The 26052-nt window shown below is 42.4% G+C and overlaps 1 protein-coding gene across 9 annotated transcripts in view; it reads left to right on the top strand.

The window, feature by feature from the left end:
- Nucleotides 1-8927, top strand: part of TRAF3IP1 (TRAF3 interacting protein 1) — an 88088-nt gene extending 79161 nt beyond the window's left edge. For 7 of the 9 annotated variants that reach the window (XM_073306845.2, XM_073306849.2, XM_073306848.2 and 4 more), the window contains 2 exons: nucleotides 2613-2836; nucleotides 8719-8927. In XM_073306845.2, coding sequence (XP_073162946.2) covers nucleotides 2613-2836; nucleotides 8719-8884 — 390 coding nt within the window. In that variant the 3' untranslated portion in view covers nucleotides 8885-8927. The remainder of the gene's footprint in view (nucleotides 1-2612; nucleotides 2837-8718) is intronic. The other 2 variants (XR_012154393.1, XM_073306851.2) reach the window with 2 other exon arrangements.
- Nucleotides 8928-26052: the final 17125 nt, after the last annotated feature.

Here is a 26052-nt window from a genome sequence, read left to right as displayed (position 1 = left end):
GAAGAAAGTCCAATCAGGTAGGGGGGCAATAGGGGACAGTATAGTAGATTGTGGCCCAGTGAGGCACACCCTGGCTGCCACCTCTGGATTTATATAGCCTGTAGGAACTGCTTTTAGTAACCGATCAATCCTGGAGCTAGGATGTTAAATAAAGACCTTCTAGTTTTCCTGCATCCATTAAATAGCTGAAAGGAATTTACATCAACTTCAACATGCACAAACTTTGCACTAAAGGAAAACTCAGTTTTGGAAACCAAACTCTCTGGCTGCTGGCTTTTTTTTAATAGAAAGAAAAATGAATCCAGAAAGGAGGGACTTCGGGGGTGAGGTGGAGATGGAAATTCTGTTGCAGCAAATGGTGCATTTGAAGGAAAGCTCACTGGAATAGGTTTGTTACAGAATGTTAATGATGTGTCAGCTAAGGTCAGATTGGCCATTGTGATTTAGTCACTTTTAGCAAATACTAGTCTGTCACTCCAAGTTAAATGCTGTGGGCTCGGAGTTTCCAAGATGCCTAAGGGACTTTGGCAACCAACTTCCATTGAAAGTCAGATCTGAGTGCCTAAGTCCCTTGGGATGCTTTGAAAATCCCATCCACTGTCCTTTTAATTTTTTTTAAAATCTTGTCTTCCCCAGTTACTGTACTTGGACCACCAAGAGGGAAAATTTTAAAGACACAAATGGCAGTGAGTTGCCCAGCTCTATCAAAAGTCAGTCTTATTTGGACACCTAAACTTCCATCTGTGCCTGTGACAATCTTATCCGAAAATCAGCATGTTGTGTTAGTGACACACTGGGCACACTGACTTACCAGTGCCAGTCTAGCTGAGCCACGCTGACTAACCATGTTGTTGTACCTGATGGAGTCTCATGATGGTGTTCAGTAGACATGATACTCAGCGGTCATGCTTCCCACCAACACAGTTAATGATCAGATCTCATGTTCTAGAGATCTTCCTGGAGCCCTGTACCCCCTCTTGTAAACCTCTTTAGAATAGTAAAATACTTTCTTACAGTAAATGTTCAGCCTTCTCCTGCTATGGTTTTATAGTTCACTTCTTTGATAGTTTTTCATAATGCTTTGGAAAGTGTCTTCTCCAATTTTTTTGGCTGGCAACTATCAGTATTTTTAAGAGTTAAAAATTTGATCATAATAAGATGAGCTACAACTAGTGGCAGAAAGACAATACTACAAGCAGGTGCTGTTCTAATTTCCTCTCGTGTTCTGCACCTCAGACTTACTACAGCCTATTAGTTGTTCAAGTCCTGTGTCCGTCTTGAGCAGGATGTTTATCATAACACACACTGCAGTGATTTGGAATTATCCTTTTCAGGAGGGCAGCCTCCACTTTGTAGGAGTAAGTTGCACCTGCATTCCTGGAGTTGAGGTATAGCATAATGTATAATTGTAGCTGCTGTAATGAGGACAGAGTGAGCAATCAGGTGGAGGAGGACTATTAGTTGGACCAGGATGAGCTGAAGAATTCTTCTGATGCCACATACGTTTCCAACAGAACAGTCATTTAGTGATTCCATGGAGGGGAACCTACCTTTCCTCAGTTCTTACAGAACCTGTCCAAGTCAGCTGATTTTCTGTTGAAGCTGGACCAGGAACCTACAAGGATACAGTTGATAGGTTCCTGAGCCACCAACTCTTGTCCAGTAAAGGATGCCATGGCCATGCACCTATTTTGGACCCACTGGTTAAGGAGATGTGGCAGACTTCTCACACAGCTTCTTTGTCTTAAGCAGTCAAGTATATCCTTCCCAAGAATGCCACTTACACTGTCTAACATCCTACCCATGAAAAGCTGGTGTTGAGAGGGTAGTAGCTAAAGAGAAGACTAGCCACATGGATCCTGAAGATACCATCTTGTAGGAATCTCACTCGCCTCCTGTCAGAATTTGACACTAGCCTTTTTTATAGATTTTTCTCTCAAACACTTTTGATATTCCACTGATCCTTTTGAATGGGCTTTTCTTTCTGGGCAAATGGCCACCCATGCAGTTGAAGGAACAGATTGGAATGTTTGGGTAACAATTACACTCTGCAGTGGTGTGCCTGGTTTGTACTCGCCCTGTTACCATTGCCCTCAAGGGTTACAAAACAAATCTTTATGAATTAGGGGAGGTCTGCCAGGAGTGAGAATCCTGGGGAGTTGGTGTCTTCAGTAGTTCAGTTTGGGCAGTAGTGATGTTGCCTCTTTATAAATAGATTGAAGATTCAGATTAAACGAGGCCTCCCTTTATCCTTTGATTTTCATCTTTGTGTGATGTCACGTAAGCTATGCATTGCCAAAAGTGAATTTGCACTTGTAATTTAACTTGCCCTTTTTTTCTTGAATGATCTGGAAATCATTCTGTTTTAATGTGGCTAATACTGTTACTACATGGTTCTGTGACCAGCACTTTTCAATGAAGTGGTGATACTGCTGACCTCTTCTAGAATACTGCTTTGGCTTTATAGCTTCATTGCAGTCGATCTCAAACATCCCCTCTACAATGCACAACTTCCTGTTTTTAAAATTCTTTAGTTCATCTCTTAAATATGTTCAGGGCCTTTCTTGACTTCATGTTTTTTCCTGTTTTATTTTTTTAATCAATTAAATTAGGAGAAGCCGCTTTTGTCAGAAGCAGCAAGGAGAAAGGAGAAGGACCTAGTATCAAAAGAAATAGAGAAGTTTCGTGGATCTATTCAGACGCTGTGTCGGAGTGCACTTCCTCTTGGGAAAATCATGGACTACATTCAGGAGGACATGGACTCCATGAAGAATGAACTGCAAATGTGGCAGCATGAGAACAAACAGCATGCAGAGGCTCTCCAGAAGGAGCAGAGGTAAGAAGACCTAAAGAAGTGTCCTCAGGGCAAGGCTGGTTTGCCACCTTGGACAGGCTGAATTACAAATGGCTGTGTCTACAATTTTAATTACCTTTTGTTTTAAAAAAAATAGTAAAAGTTTCACGTATTCTGTCAAGGTTCTGGTTTAACGCAGATTTTAAAGTCTTTTCAGCTCTTCTGTTATGTGAATAAATGATGTTAAATGAGTTACATGGCAGATAGTGGTACCTCTGAAATACTGACCATTTTCCAAACCCTTTCCAAGAGCCTACATGAATATCCATTTAATGCAAACAAATGTTATGTGGTGTAAATTAGATGTTATTTTGGGTTAAGAAGTCTATAAAGCAGTTATTTTAATGAGTGCTTCGTAGTAGTGTCCACAATAGTTAAGTCTGCAGAACAGTTTCAAGTATAAAACCCTAACACACTAATCCTCACTCATCTGCTTGAGCTTGAAACCTCTACGCTACATTAAAACTGGATTTTCTTTTGCACTTAATAAATACTTACAGTGGGGGGAAAAGGTTTAAATGGAGTGCAACTTTTAAATACAGCAGAATAATTGAATAGAAAAAACAACCTTAACAGTGTAGTTTAAAAAAAATGTTGGAAAAGCAGGAGAGTAAAGTTATGCTTACAATTAGCTAAAGCAAATTATGAAAATGCAGGATTAAGGAAGCTGAAATGGTCTGCCTTCAGTGAGTCACTACGAAGTGTATTCCTGTGTTAGAATAATAGAAATGTGGGGCTAGAAGGGACCTCTGGAGGTCAGGTAGTGCACTGATCAGGACCAAGTAAACCTAGACCATCCCTGACAGGTGTTTGTCCAACCTGTTCTTAAAAATCTCCAGTGATGGGGATTCCACCTCCTTTGGAAGCCTATTCCAGAGCTTAACTCCCCTTTTAGATAGAGAGTTTTTCTCGAATATCTAATCTAAATCTCCCTTGCCACAGATGAAGCCCATTACTGCTTGTCCTTGATATGGTTTAAGTCAAGTAACAGATATGTATCTTCCTGGTATCGCCATAAACCTGGATAGCTGGGGACATTTTAAACCCTTGTGCTTGCACTGTTTTATCTACAGCTGCTGCCTTCAGGACATGTATTTTAGGCTACATGGCACTATATATGTAGCCTAAGTGGAAGGCTTGATTTTTAGGACGTTCTGGAGTGCAAGAAGCCCCATCACACTATGTAGTAGAAGGTTAAAACTATACATTTCTAACATCTGGCATAGGCGTTTAATGGTTGAGATGGGAATAAGTTAGGGCTTTGGTTTGTATGTGAAGTATAATGATGTTAGTATCTTGCATTTACATAGCACCTACTATCCCAGAATCTCAGCACACTTTTCAACATCACACAACACTCCCATAAAGAGTAGGGAAATGGTATTTTATGGATCGAGAAACTGAGGCCCAGAGGTTAAGTGACTCTCTCCAATTTACATACAGTGTTAGGCAGAGCTAGCAATGGAACTCGGGGCTCAGGGCTCCCCAAGTCTGTGCTTAGCTAGTGGAAGAATATTGCTCACGCCAGGCCTCTCATCCACCTTCATTGTGCTCTCACAGGACAGCTGTACACTGTACATGCCTCGCTGGCCTCTTATATGCCTCTTAACTTTCCAGACAAATTATATTCTGGACAAGATTATGCCTTTTACATTTTGGGTGGATTGATTTTGTTTCAGTGGATTTGTGTCCAAACTGGGCATTATGATGAAAAGCTTGTTTTCAATAAAAATCAATGATTTTAAAAAAAGTAAATTTTAAATTTAAATTAAATACAGGTTTATATTGTTAAAACTAGGGCTGTCTATTAATCACAGTTAACGCATGCGATTAACTCAAAAAAATTAACTGTGATTAAAAAAATTTAATCGCGATTAATCACACTGTTAACAGATTACCAATTGAAATTTATTAAATATTTTTGGATTTTTTCTACATTTTCAAATATAATGATTTCTATTACAACACAGAATACAAAGTTTACATACTCATATTAGTTTTTATTACAAATATTTGCACTGTAAAAATGATAAAATAAATAGTATTATTCAATTCACCTCATACAAGTACTGTAGTGCAATCTCTATTGTGAAAGTGTAACTTACAAATGTAGATTTTTTTTTTAAACATAACTGCCCTCAAAAACAAAACAATGTAGAACTTTAGAGCCTGCAAGTCCACTCAGTCCTACTTCTTGTTCAGCCAGTCGCTAGGAGAAACAAGTTTGTTTACGTTTACGGACGATAACTGCTGCCTGCTTCTTATTTACAACGTCACCTGAAAGTGAGAACAAACTTTCACATTGCACTTTTCTAGCCGGCATTGCAAGGTATTTACATGCCAGATATTCATGTGCCCCTTCATGCTTCAGTCACCATTCCGGAGGACATGCTTCCATGCTAACGATGATTGTTAAAAAACTAGCGAGTTAATTAAATTTGTGACTGAATTCCTTGGGGGAGAGTTGTATGCCTCCTGCTCTGTTTTACCTGCATTCTGCCATATATGTTATAGCAGCCTCGGATGATGACCCACCACGTGTTGTTTGATTTATGAACACTGTCGCTACAGATTTGACAAAACGCAAAGAAGGCACCAATGTGAGCTTTCTAAAATTAGCTATGGCACTTGACCCAAGGTTTAAGAATCTGAAGTGCCTTCCAATATCCGAGAGGGATGAGGTGTGGAGCTTGCTTTCAGATGTCTTAAAAGAGCAACATTTCGATGTGGAAACTACAGAACCCGAACCACCAAAAAAGAAAATCAACTTTCTGCTGGTGGCATCCGACTCAGATGATGAAAATGAACATGGGTCAGTCCACACTGCTTTGGATTGTTATCGAGCAGAACCCGTCATCAGCATGGACGCATGTCCTCTGGAATGGTGGTTGAAGGATGAAGGGACATATGAATCTTTAGTGCATCAGGCATATAAATATCTTGCGACGCTGGTTACAACGGTGCCATGCGAACGCCTGTTCTCACTTTCAGGTGATGTTGTAAACAAGAAGTGGACAGCATTATCTGCTGCAAATGTAACCAAACTTATTTGTCTGAGCGATTGGCTGAAGTAGGACTGAGTGGACTTGTAGGCTGTAAAGTTTTACATTGTTTGTTTTATTTTTGAATGCAGGTTTTTTTGTACATAATTCTACATTTGTAAGCGGGGCTTTGGAGCTGTGCTCTGGCTCCTCTCCAGCTCCAGGCAAAAACCTGCTGCTCCGTGCTCCAGCTCCAGGCTCCGCTCCAAAGCCCTGTTTATAAGTTCAACTTTCATGATAGAGATTGCACTGCAGTACTTATATTAGGTGAATTGAAATATACTATTTATTTTGTTTTTTACAGTGCAAATATTTATAATCAAAAATAAAGTGAGTACTGTACTCTTTGTATTCTGTGTTGTAATTGAAATCAATATATTTGAAAATGTAGAAAACATCCAAAAATATTTAAATAAATGGTATTCTATTATTTAACAGCACGCTTAATCGTGTGATTTTTTAAATTGCTTGACAGCCCTACTTAAAACATAAACCTGTTCAAAATTAAATTAGAAAATGTCTACTTATGTTAAGGCCTAAACTTTATTGTCATCTATTAAAATCATTTAAATTAAATTTTAAAAAAATACTAAATAGTGCATGTTTTAAAGAAAGTTCCACCAGTTTTAGTGATTTGAGTTACTGGCTAAGCATCTGGAACTGGAGTATGTATAAATGCTAAACCAGCTTTTGACAGTGGTAGCCTCTTCTGCAGGTGAAGGGAGAAAATTTTCTTATTTTCCCTTTATTCAGCTAGCTCCATTCAATGACTGGTTCATATGGTGACTAGAAACAATCAGTTCACTTTGCTAACTACAGATAATACTTTCTTTGTTTAAAACCCATTGGTTTTAAATACAAAACATGATGTGATAAACTTTTTGATAAACTTTTTTCTTATGTATTCAGCACATTTAAAATAGCTTTATTCATATATATATATATAATGCTGTTTTTGTGCATTTTAAATTGAATTTGAATTTCCATTCTAATACAGCTTGACAGAAATCACAAGTAAAACATTACTCTTCTAGTAAATAAGAAATGCATCATTACCCATTTCCTAGTGTAATAAAAATGTAGAAATTAGGAATTTGAATAAATGTAAATTAAGCTGTAAAATTGCTTAAATATAATATAGTATGCATATACTGGAGGATTCCTGGTTAACAAAAAGAAGCACCAAATTTAGTGTATAGGTTATATTTAGTTGTAAATCATCATGTTTTAATGGTTATAAGCTAATGAGAATGCTTTTTTCTTTAGGAAAATAAATAAAAAGCACAAATGTAAAACACAATTAAAACTGAAGATTTTAATCAAAGTTTTCTGCTTGCTGATTTAAATCATAATTAAAATTTGTGACTTAAATTGCTTATGTTTAAATCAATCCACCCTGCTGGCTTCTACTTTAACAATGGAGAGACTAACGTCTCCTTGTAATAGCCATTCAGTTTTCACATAAAGAAGAAATAAAAAATCGAAAACTCTGCAACAATACATTCTTTGCCAGATTCATTGTGAAATCCTAATAAGATCATCATCAACTTTATGGCAGTTCACATCTTTCAGGAAAAAATTACTCCGTATCCGACATGAAGAAGACAATGTTTCCCATATGTAGTATAACTTGGATGCACAGTGTTGTTTTCTTTACTTCTGTGGAAGATAATTGATGGGTCCCATTGGGGAAATCCAAGTTCAATTTTCATTGATAATTTTTTGTGATTTGTGGAAGGGAAGGAGAATTAAAAGGTTATGAAATATGGACTTCTAAATGACGACTCTAGGGAGTGCGTGTGTAATTCTGAACTGCTACAGGGCACTTCAGTCCAGCACTGCCCTAACTGTAGGATCTTAAGTCAAGCATTTAGGAAGGGTGCATATTTGTTTTAAAATAAAACATCTCAATTCATATAAACAAACAAAACCCACCCTTACTCATGAGTTAGTTTATTAATAGAGAAGTCCCTTTGCAATGTGCAATCACTGCCTGGGTTTGCAACTAATAGTTTACAATTCTTTGAGCCTCATGGCAGCATATTCCTATTTATGGTATGTGTGATCTGGTGCCACTGAACTTCAGAAGCCTTCTCGGAAATGGGTCTGGAGCTGTGCAAGTGACCTCTTGTAGCACTGAACATTCAGGGCTGAGGTTACAAAGAGGCCATGTGGTCCCCAACTGCCTGAGTTCTTTCCTTTCCAAGGTTAGCTGCCAGTGGAAAGACTCTCAAGTGGGAGAACTTTCCTTTCCTGTCACTGAACTGTGTCTTAGCCTCTGGCATAGCTTCAACCTCCCCACCTCCTTGTCTGTGCAAGCCGGCTTCTCCCCCTGAGAAGTTCGTTGTGTGGGGGGTGATCATTATGCATTATTTGTATTGTGTAGTGCCTAGGAACCCCAGCTGAGGATAGGAGCCCCCTTGCTCTAGGCACCACAATCCCAACCCCAGAGAGTTCTCTGTCTACATGTCAGACAGGATGCAAGAGGTGATGAAATAGACAAACAGGGTAGGGTGGGCTGGGAGGATGAAATAACCATAAAGTAAACAAAGTTTAGCAGGAGAGCAGTTTTAGCTGTGAAACCACCATTAGCCCATGAATTGTGTGGTAAAACATCAGGGTAGCTCTTGGACAATCTACTTCTCTGTCTGTGTTCATTTCCCCTTCAGCTGTCTCACTAATTCTGTCTGTTTCAGGTAGGGTGGGTTTGATTTAACAATTCTTTGCAAATTCCAAGTGTTTCATGTACTGTCTCAGAGGCATAAATGATGCAAAACGATGTAGTAATCCCCTAAAATGTAGTGTGCTTCTTGTGTCTTTCAGCATCACAGACAGCGCTGTGGAGCCCTTAAAAGCAGAGCTGGCTGAGTTGGAACAGTTGATTAAAGACCAGCAAGACAAGATTTGTGCTGTAAAGGCTAATATTTTAAAGAAGGAAGAAAAAATCCAGAAGATGGTTCTTAACATTAACTTATCTATGAGAAGGTGAAAAGAAGGATGAACTTATATTCTTACCAAATAAAGACAGAAAAGGGAAAAGAATGAAGAGAAACTGTGTACAAATAAAGCGCCCAAGAACAATGACCTAAATATTTCATATTAGTTTATACACGTTACATTCAATTTACTTGTGAGATTGGTATTATCCACGTCAAATTACATGAATTCAGATATCTTCTAGAGCTTTTAAAGTATCTCTTTTAAGTGTCTTTAGACATAGGCTGCTATGATACAGTTATGTGCTATTTATAACCCACTTGCCCTCCCTGACCCGTTTTTATAACTATCTGCTGTTCAAACTTGCCCCTTTTTTCCTACTGTGTACCCATTTTGGTTACTTTTGGGCAATAGTGGGCTACCCTGATGTCATGAAAAATGGTATTAAGTACCTTTTTTGCAGAAAGTTCTGAAATCCCTACAGATCAGAATAGTCTGCAATACCTTCCATGATTTACAAGTCCTGAAAAAAAACCACGTTGTTTATTATATGGCTCCTTATATCGTCACAAGGGTGATGTCATATTTCCATAGCTCTCAAGGAATTTTATTAGGGGGCCTATAAAATTTAGTACAAGCATCACCATGGAAGGGATCTAAAGTATTTTATATGTACAGGTGTTAATTCCATTTTTATTGCATACATTCATTTGGAAAGGTTTCATTGAAGTACCAATTTCCTCCCAAATGCATGTTCATGTATGATTTTTGTACATGCATAATTCCAATGATTTTAGTTAACTGCTGCTGTGTTTTCCTGCTGACCTCTCCAGCGTACTGTGTGTAAGGGTCCAGCCTTGCATGTTCATGAATTTGAAAAGCATATTCAAATGTGGCACAAATTAGTGCCCTGCAACCTGATCAGGACCCAACTACAAATGTCAGGTCCGGGTTGGGTGGGAAAACAACTAGACTGTTCCAGGGTCAGGTCTGCTCTCCGCCACTCCTGCTCATGGGTGCAGTGTTGGCTACGTACCCCCTCTTGCTGGCCGCCACCACCTTGATGCGGTCCAGAATGAGTGAGCCTGCTGCGGAGTGGCAGGACCTCTTGCTCCACAGGTGCACGCAGCAGCAGGGTCAGTGGATGGCACGAGCAGGGCATGCCGCCGCTGTTGCACTAACCCCAAGCAGGAAGAGCCGTGCCGACCCCAGAGGCAGGAGGCGGCAGTGGCTACTCAGGTGCGGGGGCAAGAGCTGGAGTGGGGTCAGGTTGGAAAACAAATCAACCCTCATGGGCTTGGGTTCTGCTTAAAAATTAGGCCTGATCAGACCTCTGTTAAAAGTACGTTGAGCTCAACTTAATGTGAAACACAGAGAATTCTAGCTTCCTGCAAATTGTAGGCCATTCTTTCAAGGTTTTATAATGTACAAGTACCTCTTCGGTTCCATTTTTGTATTGCGTGTAAACTAGAAAACATTGGTCTGTATGTTAGCAAACATGCACTGTGTGGCGGCTTGACCTTTTCAGACATGTTTCTCAAAAGCTACAAAATGTGACATTTTAGATGCTCTTTATAGGAGAGAGATGAATGGATGAATCTCCATTTTCAACCTTGGTATGTCACTGTTGATAGGAATTTTAAAGAAGCATTGGGGACTTAAAACTGGTTCAGTGCAGTATTTCAGTTAGCTCTGGACTAGGCTGTAATTGAACTGATCAGTCTAAATTGTAGAACAAGGTTTATACTGTGAGAGCATGCACTTGCTGGCTTTAAATGATTGATTCTTTACTCATTTTTTCTAGATAGGTTCATCACTAATGAGAGTTTTGGGATGACATCTTAGTACAGTTCAGTTTTCTGAGCGGAATATTTGTTCTTTAAGGAATATTACAAATATCATTTCAAATGTGTTTGTGGAATAAGCAAAATAATCCCTTTGAGTAGGATGCCATGTTGCTTTCCTTGGAAAGGCTCTATGAAAAAACTACCAAGACCTCTGATACACTGGAGTTAAGGTCTTTCTTTGTAATCGGTCAAAAATGTTAAGCTAAAAGATTAGGTACAAGTCTTTGTTTATGCTAGAACTAAGCCACCTGTGTTGATTGGCACTTGGAAGTTAGTCTTAATTATACACTCTCAACATGAGAAGTTCTGTTGATCTTCAAGGTCCTATGTAAGCCTTCCATAAATCTGTAAATACGACTAGGACTGTTTATGTAGAAAAACTTAACAAATATACTGTGTGTGAGCAAAAATTTGTACAAAGTAGAATATCAAATTGTATCATAAAATTATTTTTCTTTTATATAAAAATCATTAAAAATGATCACCTATTTTTTTTATGAAGTGGAGTGTTCGGATTGTGAAGTTCACATTTAAAATAGTAGTTGAATTACCTTTTTGGAAATATAAGTGACTGGGTTTTTTTAAATCCACTTGTTTGGAAAAAGTGTGTTGTAAATTCTTATTTGTGTGTTAACACTGCCTCCACGCTGAGCCCTTGAGAGGACTTTTCAGTAAACGTCCACACAGCAGAGGTGTGACCGCAGCACGTATAAACACACCCAAGCTACCTTTCATCTGTGCACTCCGAGTAACAGCAGCAGGGAAGCCGCAGCAGCGTGGGCTGTGTGGCCCTGTGGATGTATTGGAGCAGCTAGCCCATGTTGTCACCTCTGCTTCATTGCTATTGTTGTCTAAGCTAGTTAGATCAAAGTTAGCATAGGTATGTCTATAAATGCTAAAGTCAATAATGAGGTCTGAGAGCATTATATACGATAAATATGGACATTTTATTAAAATATAAATATTTTAAGTAGCTGATGGGTCTGGTGACAGTTGTTCCATGCAGGCATCTGAGTTTGGGACTGAAGCTTCTGGAGTTGGGACCACTACAGAGGCCACTTTCTTAGCCCCAGGGGAAATAGAATGATTCAGATAGAACAAAAGTGTCCTGCCTTTAGGCCTCTAGCCAAGCCTCCATTACCATAATAACAGGCTGCAGTGATGTGGGGCTTTTGTGGGAGTGGAAAGGAAATGGGGCGATTCTGAAGGTATAAAAAGAGTATTAGAAGCTCTGTTCTTTACAACACATGACCCAATGCTCTCTGTTTGAATTATTGCTAACACACAAGTTGATGCAATAATGCCTGATTCACCATTTGGATAAAGTCCAGTAAGGAAGGAATACTACTGAGGGTAAAACTGGGGTTCCATATGACTATCATACGCCTATATCGTCCTGTGTGCTAATATTTATGCAAGGGAAGATAGGCTACTATTTCTTTTGTCTTGGGTGTAAGAGTCCTGTCATGACATGCAGATCCCACCGGTGGGTCAGAGTGCCTGGAAAGAATCCCCCAAGCTCAGAGTCGGTGGCGCTACCTGAGGGCATTGTACCACCTTTGCCGAGGTGCCTAGCGAGTGTATGTTCTGCTGTCAGCGAGTAGGTTCTTTTCAGACCACTGTGGAGCACCTCAGTACAATTCATTTGCCTCCCACTCTCTCTATTCTCTACTTTAGGGCAGTTAGGCTCCCGGTGGAGCTCTGCTAGCAGAGAGTTGTTCCCGGCTGTCCTGTTCCCCTCCAAAACTGCTCAGGCCTGGCTGACTGTCACTGCCCTCAGGCTGTCAAGCCTTGTCTCCACCTCCTGAATCACCATCTCTTGGGTCAGTCAACAAGCCTGAGGTGCTAGAACCAATTCTGCCTTCAAGTGTGAAATCCGTGGCTCTGGAGTACCAGGGGTCTGCACAGAGCCAGTCCTGTTAGCAATGCCTCTGGCAGGTGTTACGTTAGAAGACATGACACAGCCTTTGATGGAGCCTGCTGAGGCAGCTTCAGCCCTTCCACCCTGCGTATTGATACAGCATTGTGCAATGTCTGCTGGGGGCAAGGAGAGAAACCAGAATTTGGATGACTCTTCTAAGACTGAGCATGCAGCCCTGAGGAAGACAATGAAAACATTAACTCCCTACAGGAGGATCTTGGTCCATATACTAATTATGGAGCATCTGACCTTTCTCTGCTTCCTGTACAGGAAAACCCTCAAGGGGTGTGGTTAATCGGTACATGGAACCAGCCCTTTCTATAGACAGTGCCTCTTCCCCTACATTTTCTCTTTGGCTGGGTGTGAGCATTATCCTATGGTGCTGGAAGCCTCTAGCAGGGTTCACCAGAAATATTGTACCAGCCCCACAAGAGTCTGGTGGTGGACGCTATGATTAGTTAAGCTGAAAATAGCAGAATGACAGGCTGGGGCTGCCATACTGTGGATTCAATCTATATGTGTGTATGGCTTTCATCACGGTAGAGTCCAATTCCCGATGCTACAGTGCCCAGGACAGAAAGGACCCTCAGGCTTGTAGCGGTTGGTCCTACGTTGTCAACTCTGCCATTAAGTATCAGTCTGAGCTTTGTTTCAATGGTGGGGCGAATCCTCTGTGTTGCAAGCTGTGAGCTGCAAAGGCGGCAGACTTGGCCAGAGGTGTGTTAGGGCATCATCTGACATCCACTAGGCAAGCAGGGCCAAACCTTCCCCTGATGTAAATAGACAGTGTTCCATTGGCTTCACTGATGTAAATAGTGTCACTCCATTGGAGCAATGCCAGTTTACACCAACTGAGGATCTGCCACTAATTCAATCCTTTAATGCTTTCCAAGGGAACCATGGGTGAATGACAGGATTCAGAGTAACAGCCGTGTTAGTCTGTATTCGCAAAAAGAAAAGGAGGACTTGTGGCACCTTAGAGACTAACCAATTTATTTGAGCCTAAGCTTTTGTGAGCTACAGCTCACTTCATAGGATGCATTCAGTGGAAAGTGTAGATCTTTTATACACACAAAGCATGAAAAAATACCTCCCCCCACCCCACTCTCCTGCTGGCAATAGCTTATCTAAAGTGATCACTCTCCTTACAATGTGTATGATAATCAAGGTGGGCCATTTCCAGCACAAATCCAGGGTTTAACAAGAATGTCTGGGGGGGAGGGGGGAGGAAAAAACAAGGGGAAATAGGTTACTTTGCATAATGACTTAGGCTTGAATAGAGACTGGGAGTGGCTAAGTTAATTGTATCCAATTTGCAAATGAATTCCAATTCAACAGTTTCTCGCTGGAGTCTGGATTTGAAGTTTTTTTGTTGAAGAATTGCAACTTTCATGTCTGTAATCGCGTGACCAGAGAGATTGAAGTGTTCTCCGACTGGTTTATGAATGTTATAATTCTTGACATCTGATTTGTGTCCATTTATTCTTTTACGTAGAGGCTGTCCAGTTTGGCCAATGTACATGGCAGAGGGGCATTGCTGGCACATGATGGCATATATCACATTGGCGGATGTGCAGGTGAACGAGCCTCTGATAGTGTGGCTGATGTGATTAGGCCCTGTGATGGTGTCCCCTGAATAGATATGTGGGCACAGTTGGCAACGGGCTTTGTTGCAAGGATAGGTTCCTGGGTTAGTGGTTCTGTTGTGTGGTATGTAGTTGTTGGTGAGTATTTGCTTCAGGTTGGGGGGCTGTCTGTAGGCAAGGACTGGCCTGTCTCCCAAGATTTGTGAGAGTGTTGGGTCATCCTTCAGGATAGGTTGTAGATCCTTAATAATGCGTTGGAGGGGTTTTAGTTGGGGGCTGAAGGTGACGGCTAGTGGCGTTCCGTTGCCAACTGTGCCCACATATCTATTCAGGGGACACCATCACAGGGACTAATCACATCAGCCACACTATCAGAGGCTCGTTCACCTGCACATCCACCAATGTGATATATGCCATCATGTGCCAGCAATGCCCCTCTGCCATGTACATTGGCCAAACTGGACAGCCTCTACGTAAAAGAATAAATGGACACAAATCAGATGTCAAGAATTATAACATTCATAAACCAGTCGGAGAACACTTCAATCTCTCTGGTCACGCGATTACAGACATGAAAGTTGCAATTCTTCAACAAAAAAACTTCAAATCCAGACTCCAGCGAGAAACTGTTGAATTGGAATTCATTTGCAAATTGGATACAATTAACTTAGCCACTACTCTATTCAAGCCTAAGTCATTACGCAAGGTAACCTATTTCCCCTTGTTTTTTCCTAACCACCCCCCCCCGCCCCAGACATTCTTGTTAAACCCTGGATTTGTGCTGGAAATGGCCCACCTTGATTATCACACACATTGTAAGGAGAGTGATCACTTTAGATAAGCTATTGCCAGCAGGAGAGTGGGGTGGGGGGAGGTATTTTTTCATGCTTTGTGTGTATAAAAGATCTACATTTTCCACTGAATGCATCCTATGAAGTGAGCTGTAGGTCACAAAAGCTTATGCTCAAATAAATTGGTTAGTCTCTAAGGTGCCACAAGTACTCCTTTTCTTCATGGGTGAATGGCGTGCGCATCTTCCATTGAAATAGGCATGGAGCTTGCAGGTCCTGCCAGAGGCACTGAGCGTCGAGTGATTTTTCACAGCCATATTTATTGCAAATAAATAAATATGCTTGTTAGGCCAGCTTTTAAATTCAGTCCTTTAAACCAGTGCAGTTGTGTTGCAGAGTGATGGTTCTGTCCATAGAAGGTGTCTGTGTACATAAAGGGGAATAACGTTTTGCAGTTCCTAAGCTATCCTACTTCCTGACAATGCCTCTGCAGGGCCTCCACTGCCACATGCCGCCTGCTCTGCCCCATGGCAACAGGCCCATTTCAAAGCAGTTAGGCCTTCAAATAGGAAGGATGGTCCAGTGGCTTAAGTATTAGTCTTGAATTTGGGAGTCCCAGGTTCAATTCCTGGTTTTGCCACAGACTTCCAAGTTGATTCAGGGAAAGTCCCTTAAGGTCTGTCTGCACTACAATAAAAAACCCACCGAGTCATCCTGGGTCAGCTGACTTGGGCTCACAGGGCTCAAGCTGCAGGGCTAAAAATAGCAGCATAGATATTCGGGGTCAGGTTGGAATCTGGGCTTGGTGACCCACCTCCCTGGGGAGGGTCTTAGAGCCTGGGCTTCAGCCTGAATGTCTACACTGCAATTTTAGAACCCTGAGCCCGAGTTATCTGACCCAGGCCAGACCAAGCTGTAATGCAGGTCTTTTATTTAGTGTCTCTGTGCCTCAGTTTCCAATCTCTGCAATAGGGATAATAGCCATGCCTTCCCTTGTAATGGCGGCCACATGAGTACCAAGAGAGATGGAAATGTGGACATGTTCATTTGTTCTACCCGTCCAGAACAAAGTGTGTGAATTACCTTGCTGTCCCTCACTTACTCTGTTGATCTGAGCAGTCTTAGAAACCAGACGTCTTCCCCCATAATGGGGCTTGTGCTAGGGTATCTTATGGCTCTGGAATTCTGTGTCCTGATTAACATGTAGGTTGATGAAGTTGGGTCAGTCTTTGGGCATCAGCAAGGGGCCTGCTTCTCAGAATTCTCCCACCCTTCGAGGGCTTTACCGTTCAGATCTTTTCTTTGCCAGTGTTTTCCCCAGACCTCCTGATCTTCCACATTAGCCTTTTAACGTCCAAGATTATTCCAGTGAGCTTATCTGGGCAGCAGGAGGGAGCCAGTCTCTAGTCTGTGTTTGTACAGCACCTAGCTCAACGAGGTCGTGGTCCTTGGCTGGGAGCCTGAGCACTACCGCAATACAAATTCATAACCATACTAATGTGATTTCCCAATATTTCCGCTCCTTGGTCATGGCATCAAATGTACTTCTAATCAAAAGGATCAGAGTTAGATATCAAGCATAGTAAATCCTAGCACCAGTATTCATTTGGTTCCTTTCCAGGGAGGGAACAAAATAGTGGTTTGGAGCCAAGGTTTTATGAATTTAAAACCATAGTCTGGACACCGCCTTTCAAACAAACAAAGCCGAAATGCATGAAAGGGAAAGATCACCCCTGTGCAAATGGAGGGGTGTATTTTTGATATGTCACGCAACACTTAGTCCATGTAGCTAGCAGCTTGGATTTTAACAGGTGGGTGGTTCTTTAACAAGGGAAATTCACCAGCTTGGTGGTTTGAGGTTTGAAAACCTTGATTTGGCAGGCCCTTTTGGAACTAACAGAGCCCGACGGTTCTGGGAAGCGTTTGTTTGCTTTTCATAAAGTGCATCAAATTCTTGTAACTTGTGCAACTGGGGAGGGTGTGCTGCCAACCCAGCCTTTAGGAGTTCTGAATATTTCTAGAACTGAAATGTACAGCTGTTAGAAGGGCAGTGGACCAACCGCTGTTACAATGATACTTTGTACTTGGCTCGCACCTTGCAGTTGGGGACCTCAATATGTGTGTCAAACATTTCAGCCTTACCACGCCTGGGGTGTGAAGTATGCTGAGTACTATTCCCCATCTGCCAGAGGAGGAAGCTGAGGCATGAAGGTTAAGTGACTCGCTCAGTGTCCTACAAGAAATCAAGAGTAACAGCCGGATGAAGAACCCAGATTTAGGAGCCCAAATCCCATTGAAAAATACCAGTGGCTGGCTCCTCTCTCTTGTAGTTTAACCACAGGATCACACTTCTTTCTTCCATCCATAGGAGACTACCTGACAATGGGTTTCTTGTTCTGCTAAACAACAAAATCGACAACACCACTGCTTTGGGTGATCTTGGGGGCAGGCCCCACCTTTAAAACCCACTCCCAGAATTCTTGGCCTACCCTGCTTCGCAGCTGTCTGATGGGCAGAGCTGATTTTAATTTGGCCCTAATCTGGCATTTGTGTAGAACAAAGGGTTTGGAGGCAGCTAGGGATGATGGAATCAGTGCTTTAGTTGAGCGCTGCTGCTAAAACAAGCTGCTCTGAACCCGTTCCTTTAGATGGTGCCTTGGAGATGAATGGTGGAGTTCATCTCTCTGAGCCATCATCTCAGGCTGTTTGCAGACTCAGGAAATCACCCCTGCATCTATTTCCATGGGACTACCCTTCTTTATTCTGGAGCACAACACTGCAAGCCATAGCATATCACTTACTGCAGAACTATGGGATACATGGGGCTCTGCAAATGGCATATCCTTTGCATAGACAGATGATACCTTTGCTTTCAGGTGCTGGACTTGGTAACTGTCATCAAGGCCTTTCAGTCAGTGATATTGGATTGGCGATTTGAAGACCATGTGGAAACTTCAGCTTGTGCTGAATATTTACTGAATAAGGAGGACTAAGCGGAGAGGAGCACGTTACACCTGTGCTTCGTGCTCTGCTCTGGCTTTCAATTGGATTTGAGGTGCAATTTGAGGACCTAGAGACTGCCGCCGCCTTCTTCAGGGCTACCTCCTGGCAGCAAATCTCCTTGTAATGCGGCACTTTGAATGGCGGGGGATGCCAGAAATTATTTCAAACCGCAGTATAATTGTAGAACTTTGGAGCAATATTTTACCTACTGTAGACAGAAGATGTCAAAAAGATGAAGCTTGTGATTTTTAAAGGGCCTGTGGGAGCTAGGTGCCCACACCCCAATAGGTAAATTTTCAAAAGTTCCTAAATGCTATAGACTCCTAAAGCCAATTGAAAATAAATGGTATTTTGCCTCCTAAAGCACTTAGGCACCTAAACACTTTACCCAATGACTTTCAAAGGGTGTTAGGCACCTTACTGCTATTATCACCCCCTAAATCCCCTAGGTTCCATTGATGGTAATCGGCCTAATTCTCCATTTTCTGCAAACCCTCCTAACGCCTGATCCACAGCCCTTGAATTCAGTGGGAGTCTTTCTATGAATGTCTATGGTCTTTGGATCAGGCCCTTCAAGACTCCTACCTAATTAAAGGAGGGAGGAGGAGCAGGATTGGGAAGTTCTTCCCTATTTTCTCTGGCTGCCAGAGAACAACCAAACATGCATCAATCAAAGTTAGTTGGCTACGTGGCTGCCAGGTGCCAATTTCAGAAATGCTGTCTGCCATATTGTGCCAGAAAATATTAGGAAACGATTTCCTTCTCCAGTGAGCAATGTAATTAAAATAATTAAAATTATAGTTTAATTTAAAGTGATGAAAAAACATCAGTCTGGAATTGAACCTGAGAACCACAGAAGAAAAATGCTTTAAAAAGCCCAAACAAGCCAAATTATGACTTGCCAAGCAAAGGCAGTAAGGGTTAGAATTATTTTAGGCTGGGCCATGGTCTACAGACTTGACGTTGTTGCGTGGCTGGGTCTGGGTTAAGATTTGATTTTTGTTGGCACCTCTAGCAGATCATTTGTATGCTCAGGTGCTTGCTTTTATAGTCCAGTTATCCACTCATTTATGAATAAATATGAAATATATAGGACATTGTATGTGTGTGGAAATCTAGGCAGTGTAAGGCTATAGCCCCAAGCTGAGGTGGTGCCCTATTTCCCATTCTGTTGTGGTTTATTGGGATTGCAGTACCACCCAGGGACACCAATGAAGGATTAGTGTTAAGCACATGGATACCCAGGAAAAGGAACCCTCCCTATCCCAGCCTGTTTACAGTCAAGGTTGTAACCAATTATTGAGGAGAGTAGGACGATGTGTCAGCAGAGCAAGGCTATCCTGCCTGCACAGTCTCTCTGCAGCAGCAGCCACAGAATCTTTGACAGCTCTGCCACTGAAATTGGCACCAAGTCCTTGCAGAACTGCTAGATTCCAAGGGACTACTGTGACCATCTCATCTGACCTCCTGTACAATGCAGGGCAGAGAACTTCCCCAGACTAATTCCTAGAGCAGAGCTTTTAAAAAAACACCCAATCTTGTTTTTAAAATGGTCAGTGCTGGAGAATCCACCACACTCCTTGGTAAATCATTCCAGGGGCTAGTTACCCTCATGGTTACAAAATTTACTCCTCATTTGCAATCTGGAGTTGTCTAGCTTTAACTTCAAGCCATTGGATCATGTTAAACCTTTCTCTGCTAGACTGAAAAGCCCATTATTAAATACTTGTTCCCCATGTAGATACTTATAGCCTGGAATCAAAACACCTCTTAACCGTGTCTTTGTTAAACTAAATAGATTGAGCTCTTTGAGTCTAACCCATAAGGCATATTTTCTAGTCCTCTAATCATTCCTGGGGCTCTTCTCTTAACCCTCTCCATTTTATCAAAGTCCTTCCTGAATTGTGGGCACCAGAGCTGGACACAGCATTCCCCAGCAGTGGTCACACCAGTACCAAATGCAGAGGTACAATGAACTCTCTACTCCCACTCAAGATTCCCCCATTTATGCATCCCAGGTTTGCATTCACATTTTTGGCTGCAGCACGAAACATGCCAGAGGCCTTGCTTTTAATGTGATTATGCTGTTCATTTGGCTCCAGTTCCTCAAAGGCAGGGGTTCTCAAACTTTATTGCACTGCGACCTCCCTCTGACAACAAAAATTACTAGACCCCAGAAGTGGGGACTGAAGCCTGAGCCTGCCCAAGGACAGGTTCCAGACCATGAACAATATCCTAATCCACATCAGACAACCCCCGGGTACCAGTCAAGACATGTCTGTCTCTCAAGTCCTATGGCATCATGCACTTACATCATCCTGTTCACAAGACTCCACCTTTGTTCCCTTCACATGTGGCTAGAGTTGGTACACTCTCCAAACCGCTATCCTATGAATTTCATGGTAACAGTTCCCACCAAGGTAGTGTCCTCCCTGCTGTGGTGGATGAATCCTCGCCAGGTATGCATACGAGTCCGCGTTCTCCCTTCCTCACCAGACAGGACCATTAGTACAGAGGCATACCTATTCGGTTGGGGAGCCCACGTGAACAGCGACATAGCACAAGGTACCTAGACCTCTTGAGAGTCCAGGGTGCACGTCATCAATAGCCTGGAGTTGCGAGCAGTCCAGAAGGCATGCGTGTCCTTTTTTCCATTCAGCCACGCTCACCATGTCCTCATAATGTCAGACAATGTTTTGACTGCCATCTACATCAACAAGCAGGGAGGAGTGAGATCCATCCCCTTGTGTGCAGAAGCCGTCAGGCTGTGGAACTGGTGTGTCAGCAATCAAATAATCCTACCTGCAGTCTACCTTCCAGGGAAACAAAATATGCTTGGAGACTCCCTCAGCAGACTTTTTGAGTCGACCACGAGTGGGAGCTCCATGACTCAGTATTGTGCAACATTTCTGCACTATTGGGAACCCCAACCAGGGATCTGTTCGCCTCTCAAACAAACAGGAAACGCAGCACGTACTGCTCCAGAGGAGCCCTAAGCTGCAACCCCCAAGGTAATGCTCTACTTCTTCCTTGGCCAGATCATTAGTCTAGGGAATGCATAGCTCAACTGCTCCTGCCACAAGTCCTTTGCAAAATCTGGCAGGACAGGCTATGGATTATTCTGGTCACCTCACACTGGCCCAGACAGTTTTGGTTTCTGAGCCTCCTACACATCATCTCGAGTGCCAATCATCCTCCCAACATTTCCTGCCCTCCTGACCCAGTTGAAAGGCAAGATCAAGCACCCCAATCCATGTCCGCTTCACTTCAGGGCTTGGTTTTTGGGTGGGCATTGTCCTTAGAATGTTCATGCTCCACAGCCGTATGAGACATCATGTCTAGTAATAGGAAGGACTCTGCTAGAAGATATTATCTAGCTAAAAGGAGACGCTTTTCTTCTTGGGGACATAAGGCACATTCTCCCAGAAACTGCAGATATTCCTCTCATCGTACACTATAACTTTCCTCTGAAGACATCAGGCCTGTCCATCAGCTCCTTTTGAGTCCATTTGGCAGTGATCAGTGCGTATCATCCACTTTCTCAGGTCTGCTTGGATACAGGATGGATTGAAGAGGATTACAAGGGAGAATAGTAATGAAAAGAACTTGCAGCCAGAGGGAGCAGGGGATAGACCGGAGAATCGCATCGTCACCAGGAAAAGGCAGGTCTATGTGATTGGGGACTCCTTACTGAGAAGAATAGACAGGCCTGTAACCAGAGCTGATTCAGAGAATAGAAGGGTGTGCTGTCTTCCAGGTGCTAAGATACGGGATGTGGACCTGAGGTTGAAGGGAGCAGGAAAGAATCCACTGATTGTCCTTCATGTGGGAACAAATGATACTGGTAGATTCTCGCTGGAACGTATCAAGGGAGACTATGCCAGGCTGGAGAAGACACTTAAGGAAATGGAGGCTCAGGTGATCTTCAGTGGGATTCTGCCTGTTCCTAGAGAAGGGCAACAAAGTTGTGACAAGATTATGACTATCAACAGATGGCTCAGGCAGTGGTGCTATAAGGAGAGCGTTGGGATGTATGGCCACTGAGAGGCATTCATGGACAGAGGACTGTTCTCTCGGGATGGACTTCATCTGAGTAGGGAAGGAAATAGACTTCTAGGATGGAGGCTGGCACAACTGATTAAGAGAGCTTTAAACTAGGAATCTGGGGGAGATGGTTGGGAGATGTCCAGTAATCTCCAGGCCGGATTTTAGCATTGAGAGGGAAGAAAACAAAGCAAGAAAGGATACAGCCGTGGGTAGGAGAATGGACATAAGGAGGAAGGGCAGTGTGGATACAGTCCAATAGGTCATACTGGCTGTAGAATGTCTGTGCCTAATCGGGTACAGAATGTGAGCGAGGCCAAACAGCAAAAATGAAGATGTTTGTTCACCAACGCGAGGAGCCTCGGTAACAAAATGGAGGAACTAGAGCTACTGGTGCAGGAAGTGAAACCAGCTATTCTAGGGAGAACAGAGACATGGCGGAATAGTCGTCACGACTGGACTACGGGTATTGAAGGGCATGTGCTGCTTAGGAAAGACAGAATAAAGGTAAAGGTGGTGGAGCAGCACTGTATATCGAGGATGAGGTAGAATGTAAAGAAATCAGAAGCCATGGAATGGCTAAGACAGAGTCTGTCTGGGCAAAAATCACTTTGGGGAAGAAAACTACTAGAGCCTCCCCTGGGATAGTGCTTGGGGTGGGCTATAGACCTCAGGGATCGGATATGGATAGAGCCCCCTTTAATGTTTTTAATGAAGTAAATACTAATGGAAACTGCGTGATCATGGGAGACTTTAACTTCCCAGATATAGACTGGAGGACGAGTGCTAGTAATAATAATAGGGCTCAGATTTTCCTAGATGCGATAGCTGATGGATTCCTTCAGCAAGTCGTTGCTGAACCGACTAGAGGGGATGCCATTTTAGATTTGGTTTTGGTGAGTAGTGAGGACCTCATAGAATAAATGGTTGTAGGGGACAACCTTGGTTCGAGTGATCATGAGCTAATTCAGTTCAAACTGAACGGAAGGATAAACAAAAATAGATCTGTGACTAGGGTTTCTGATTTCAAAAGGGCTAACTTAAAAAAATTAAGGAAATTAGTTAGCGAAGTGGATTGGACTGAAGAATTTATAGATCTAAAGGCAGAGGAGGCCTGGGATTACTTCAAGTCAAAGCTGCAGAAACTATTGGAAGCCTGCATCCCAAGAAAGGGGAAAAAATTCATAGGCAGGGGTTGTAGACCAAGCTGGGATGAGCAAGCATCTCAGAGAGGTGATTAAGAAAAAGCAGAAAGCCTACAAGGAGTGGAAGATGGGAGGGATCAGCAAGGAAAGCTACCTTATTGATGTCAGAACATGTAGGGATAAAGTGAGAAAGGCTAAACATCATGTAGAATTGGACCTTGCAAAGGGAATTAAAACCAATAGTAAAAGGTTCTATAGCCATATAAATAAGAAGAAAACAATGAAAGAAGAAGTGGGACCGCTAAACACTGAGAATGGAGTGGAGGTTAAGGATAATCTAGGCATGGCCCAATATCTAAACAAATACTTTGCCTCAGTCTTTAATAAGGCTAATGAGGATCTTAGGGATAATGGTAGCATGACAAATGGGAATGAAGATATGGAGGTAGATATCACCATATCTGAGGTAGAAGCAAAACTCAAACAGCTTAATGGGACTAAATCGGGGGATCCAGGAATCCAAGAATATTAAAGGAATTAGCACATGAAATTGCAAGCCCATTAGCAAGAATTTTTAATGAATCTGTAAACTCAGGGGTTGTACCATATGACTGGAGAATTGCTAACATAGTTCTTATTTTTAAGAAAGGAAAAAAAAGTGATCCGGGTAACTACAGGCCTGTTAGTTTGACATCTGTAGTATGCAAGGTCTTGGAAAAAAATTTGAAGGAGAAAGTAGTTAAGGACATTGAGGTCAATGGTAAATGGGACAAAATACAACATGGTTTTACAAAAGGTGCCAAACCAACCTGATCTCCTTCTTTGAGAAAGTAACAGATTTTTTAGACAAAGAAAACGCAGTGGATCTACTTTACCTAGATTTCAGTAAGGTGTTTGATATGGTGCCACATGGGGAATTATTAGTTAAATTGGAAAAGATGGGGATGAATATGAAAATTGAAAGGTGGATAAGGAATTGGTTAAAAGGGAGACTACAGCGGGTCATACTGAAAGGTGAACTGTCAGGCTGGAGGGAGGTTACCAGTGGAGTTCCTCAGGGATCGGTTTTGGGACCAATCTTATTTAATCTTATTACTGACCTCGGCACAAAAAGTGGGAGTGTGCTAATAAAGTTTGCAGATGATACAAAGCTGGGAGGTATTGCCAATTTAGAAACAGACCGGGATATCATACAGGAAGATCCGGATGACCTTGTAAACTGAAGTAATAGTAATAGGATGAAATTTAATAGTGAGAGGTGTAAGGTTATGCATTTAGGGATTAATAACAAGAATTTTAGTTATAAGCTGGGGACACATCAATTAGAAGAAATGGAGGAGGAGGAGAAGGACCTTGGAGTATTGGCTGACCACAGGATGACTATGAGCCGCCAAAGTGATATGGCCGTGAAAAAAGCTAATGCGGTCTTGGGATGCATCAGGGGAGGTATTTCCAGTGGAGATGAGATGTTAGTACCGTTATACAAGGCACTGGTGAGACCTCATCTGGAATACTGTGTGCAGTTCTGGTCTCCCATGTTTAAGAAGGATGAATTCAAACTGGAACAGGTACAGAGAAGGGCTACTAGGATGATCTGAGGAATGGAAAACCTGTTTTAGGAAAGGAGACTCAAGGAGCTTGGCTTGTTTAGCCAAACCAAAACAAGGTTGAGGGGAGATATGATTGCTCTCTATAAATATATCAGAGGGATAAATACCGGAGAGGGAGAGGAATTATTTAAGCTCAATACCAATGTGGACACAAGAACAAATAAATATAAACTGGCCATCAGGAAGTTTAGACTTGAAATTAGACGTAGGTTTCTAACCATCAGAGGAGTGAAGTTCTGGAATAGCCTTCCAAGGGAAGCAGTGGGGGCAAATGACCTATCTGGCTTCAAGATTAAACTTGATAAATTTGTGGAGGAGATGGTATGATGGGATAACATGATTTTGGCAATTAATTGATCTTTAACTATTCATGGTAAATAGTCCCAATGGCCTGTGATGGGATGTTAGATGGGGTGGGATCTGAGTTACTACAGAGAATTCTTTCCTGGGTGTCTGGCTGGTGAGTCTTGCCCACATGCTCAGGGTTCAGCTGATCGCCATATTTGGGGTCAGGAAGGAATTTTCCTCCAGGGCAGATTGGAAGAGGCCCTGGGGGTTTTACGCCTTCCTCTGTAGCATGGGGCACAGGTCACTTGCTGGAGGATTCTCTGCACCTTGAAGTCTTTAAACCATGATTTGAGGACTTCAGTAGCTCAGACATAGGTGAGAGGTTTATTGCAGGAGTGGGTGTGTGAGATTCTGTGGCCTGCATTGTGCAGGAGGTCAGACTAGATGATCACAATGGTCCCTTCTGACCTTAATATCTGAGTCTGAGTCTCCATGCACCCATTGACCACCAGATTCTGGAAAGGCCTAACCAGACCTTCCTGCCTATTTAGAAACCTGCTCCTCAGTGGGACCTGAACCTTGTCCTCTCAGCACTCACAAGGCCCCGCTTTGAACCTTTAACTTCTTGGTGCGTGTCTCTCCTTTACATGAAGGTTACATTGCTTATAGCCAACGCCTCAGCCAGAAGGGTTGGCGAGCATGGAGCAATAATGGTGGATCCTCCTTACACTATATTTCATAAGGATATAGTTTAATTGCTTTTACACCCAAATTCACGCCCAAAGTCATTTCAGAATTTCACCTAAACCAATCAATACATTTACCTGTGTTCTTTCCAAAACCGCATGCTTCCTCAGGGGAATTAGATGGTCCTTGGCTTTAGCTACAAAGAACAATGCCAATTAGAAAGTCCCTGAGACTATTCGTCACTATAAAGAACCAGAGTGCATGCCATCTCCACCCAGAGAATCTCCAAATGGATCGC

This window comes from Lepidochelys kempii, chromosome 11 (genome assembly GCF_965140285.1).
Source record: "Lepidochelys kempii isolate rLepKem1 chromosome 11, rLepKem1.hap1, whole genome shotgun sequence".
In the NCBI taxonomy this organism is placed as follows: Eukaryota; Metazoa; Chordata; order Testudines; family Cheloniidae; genus Lepidochelys; species Lepidochelys kempii.
The sequence above is the reverse complement of the archived record's forward strand: the minus strand, read 5'-3'. Positions and strand labels throughout refer to the sequence as shown.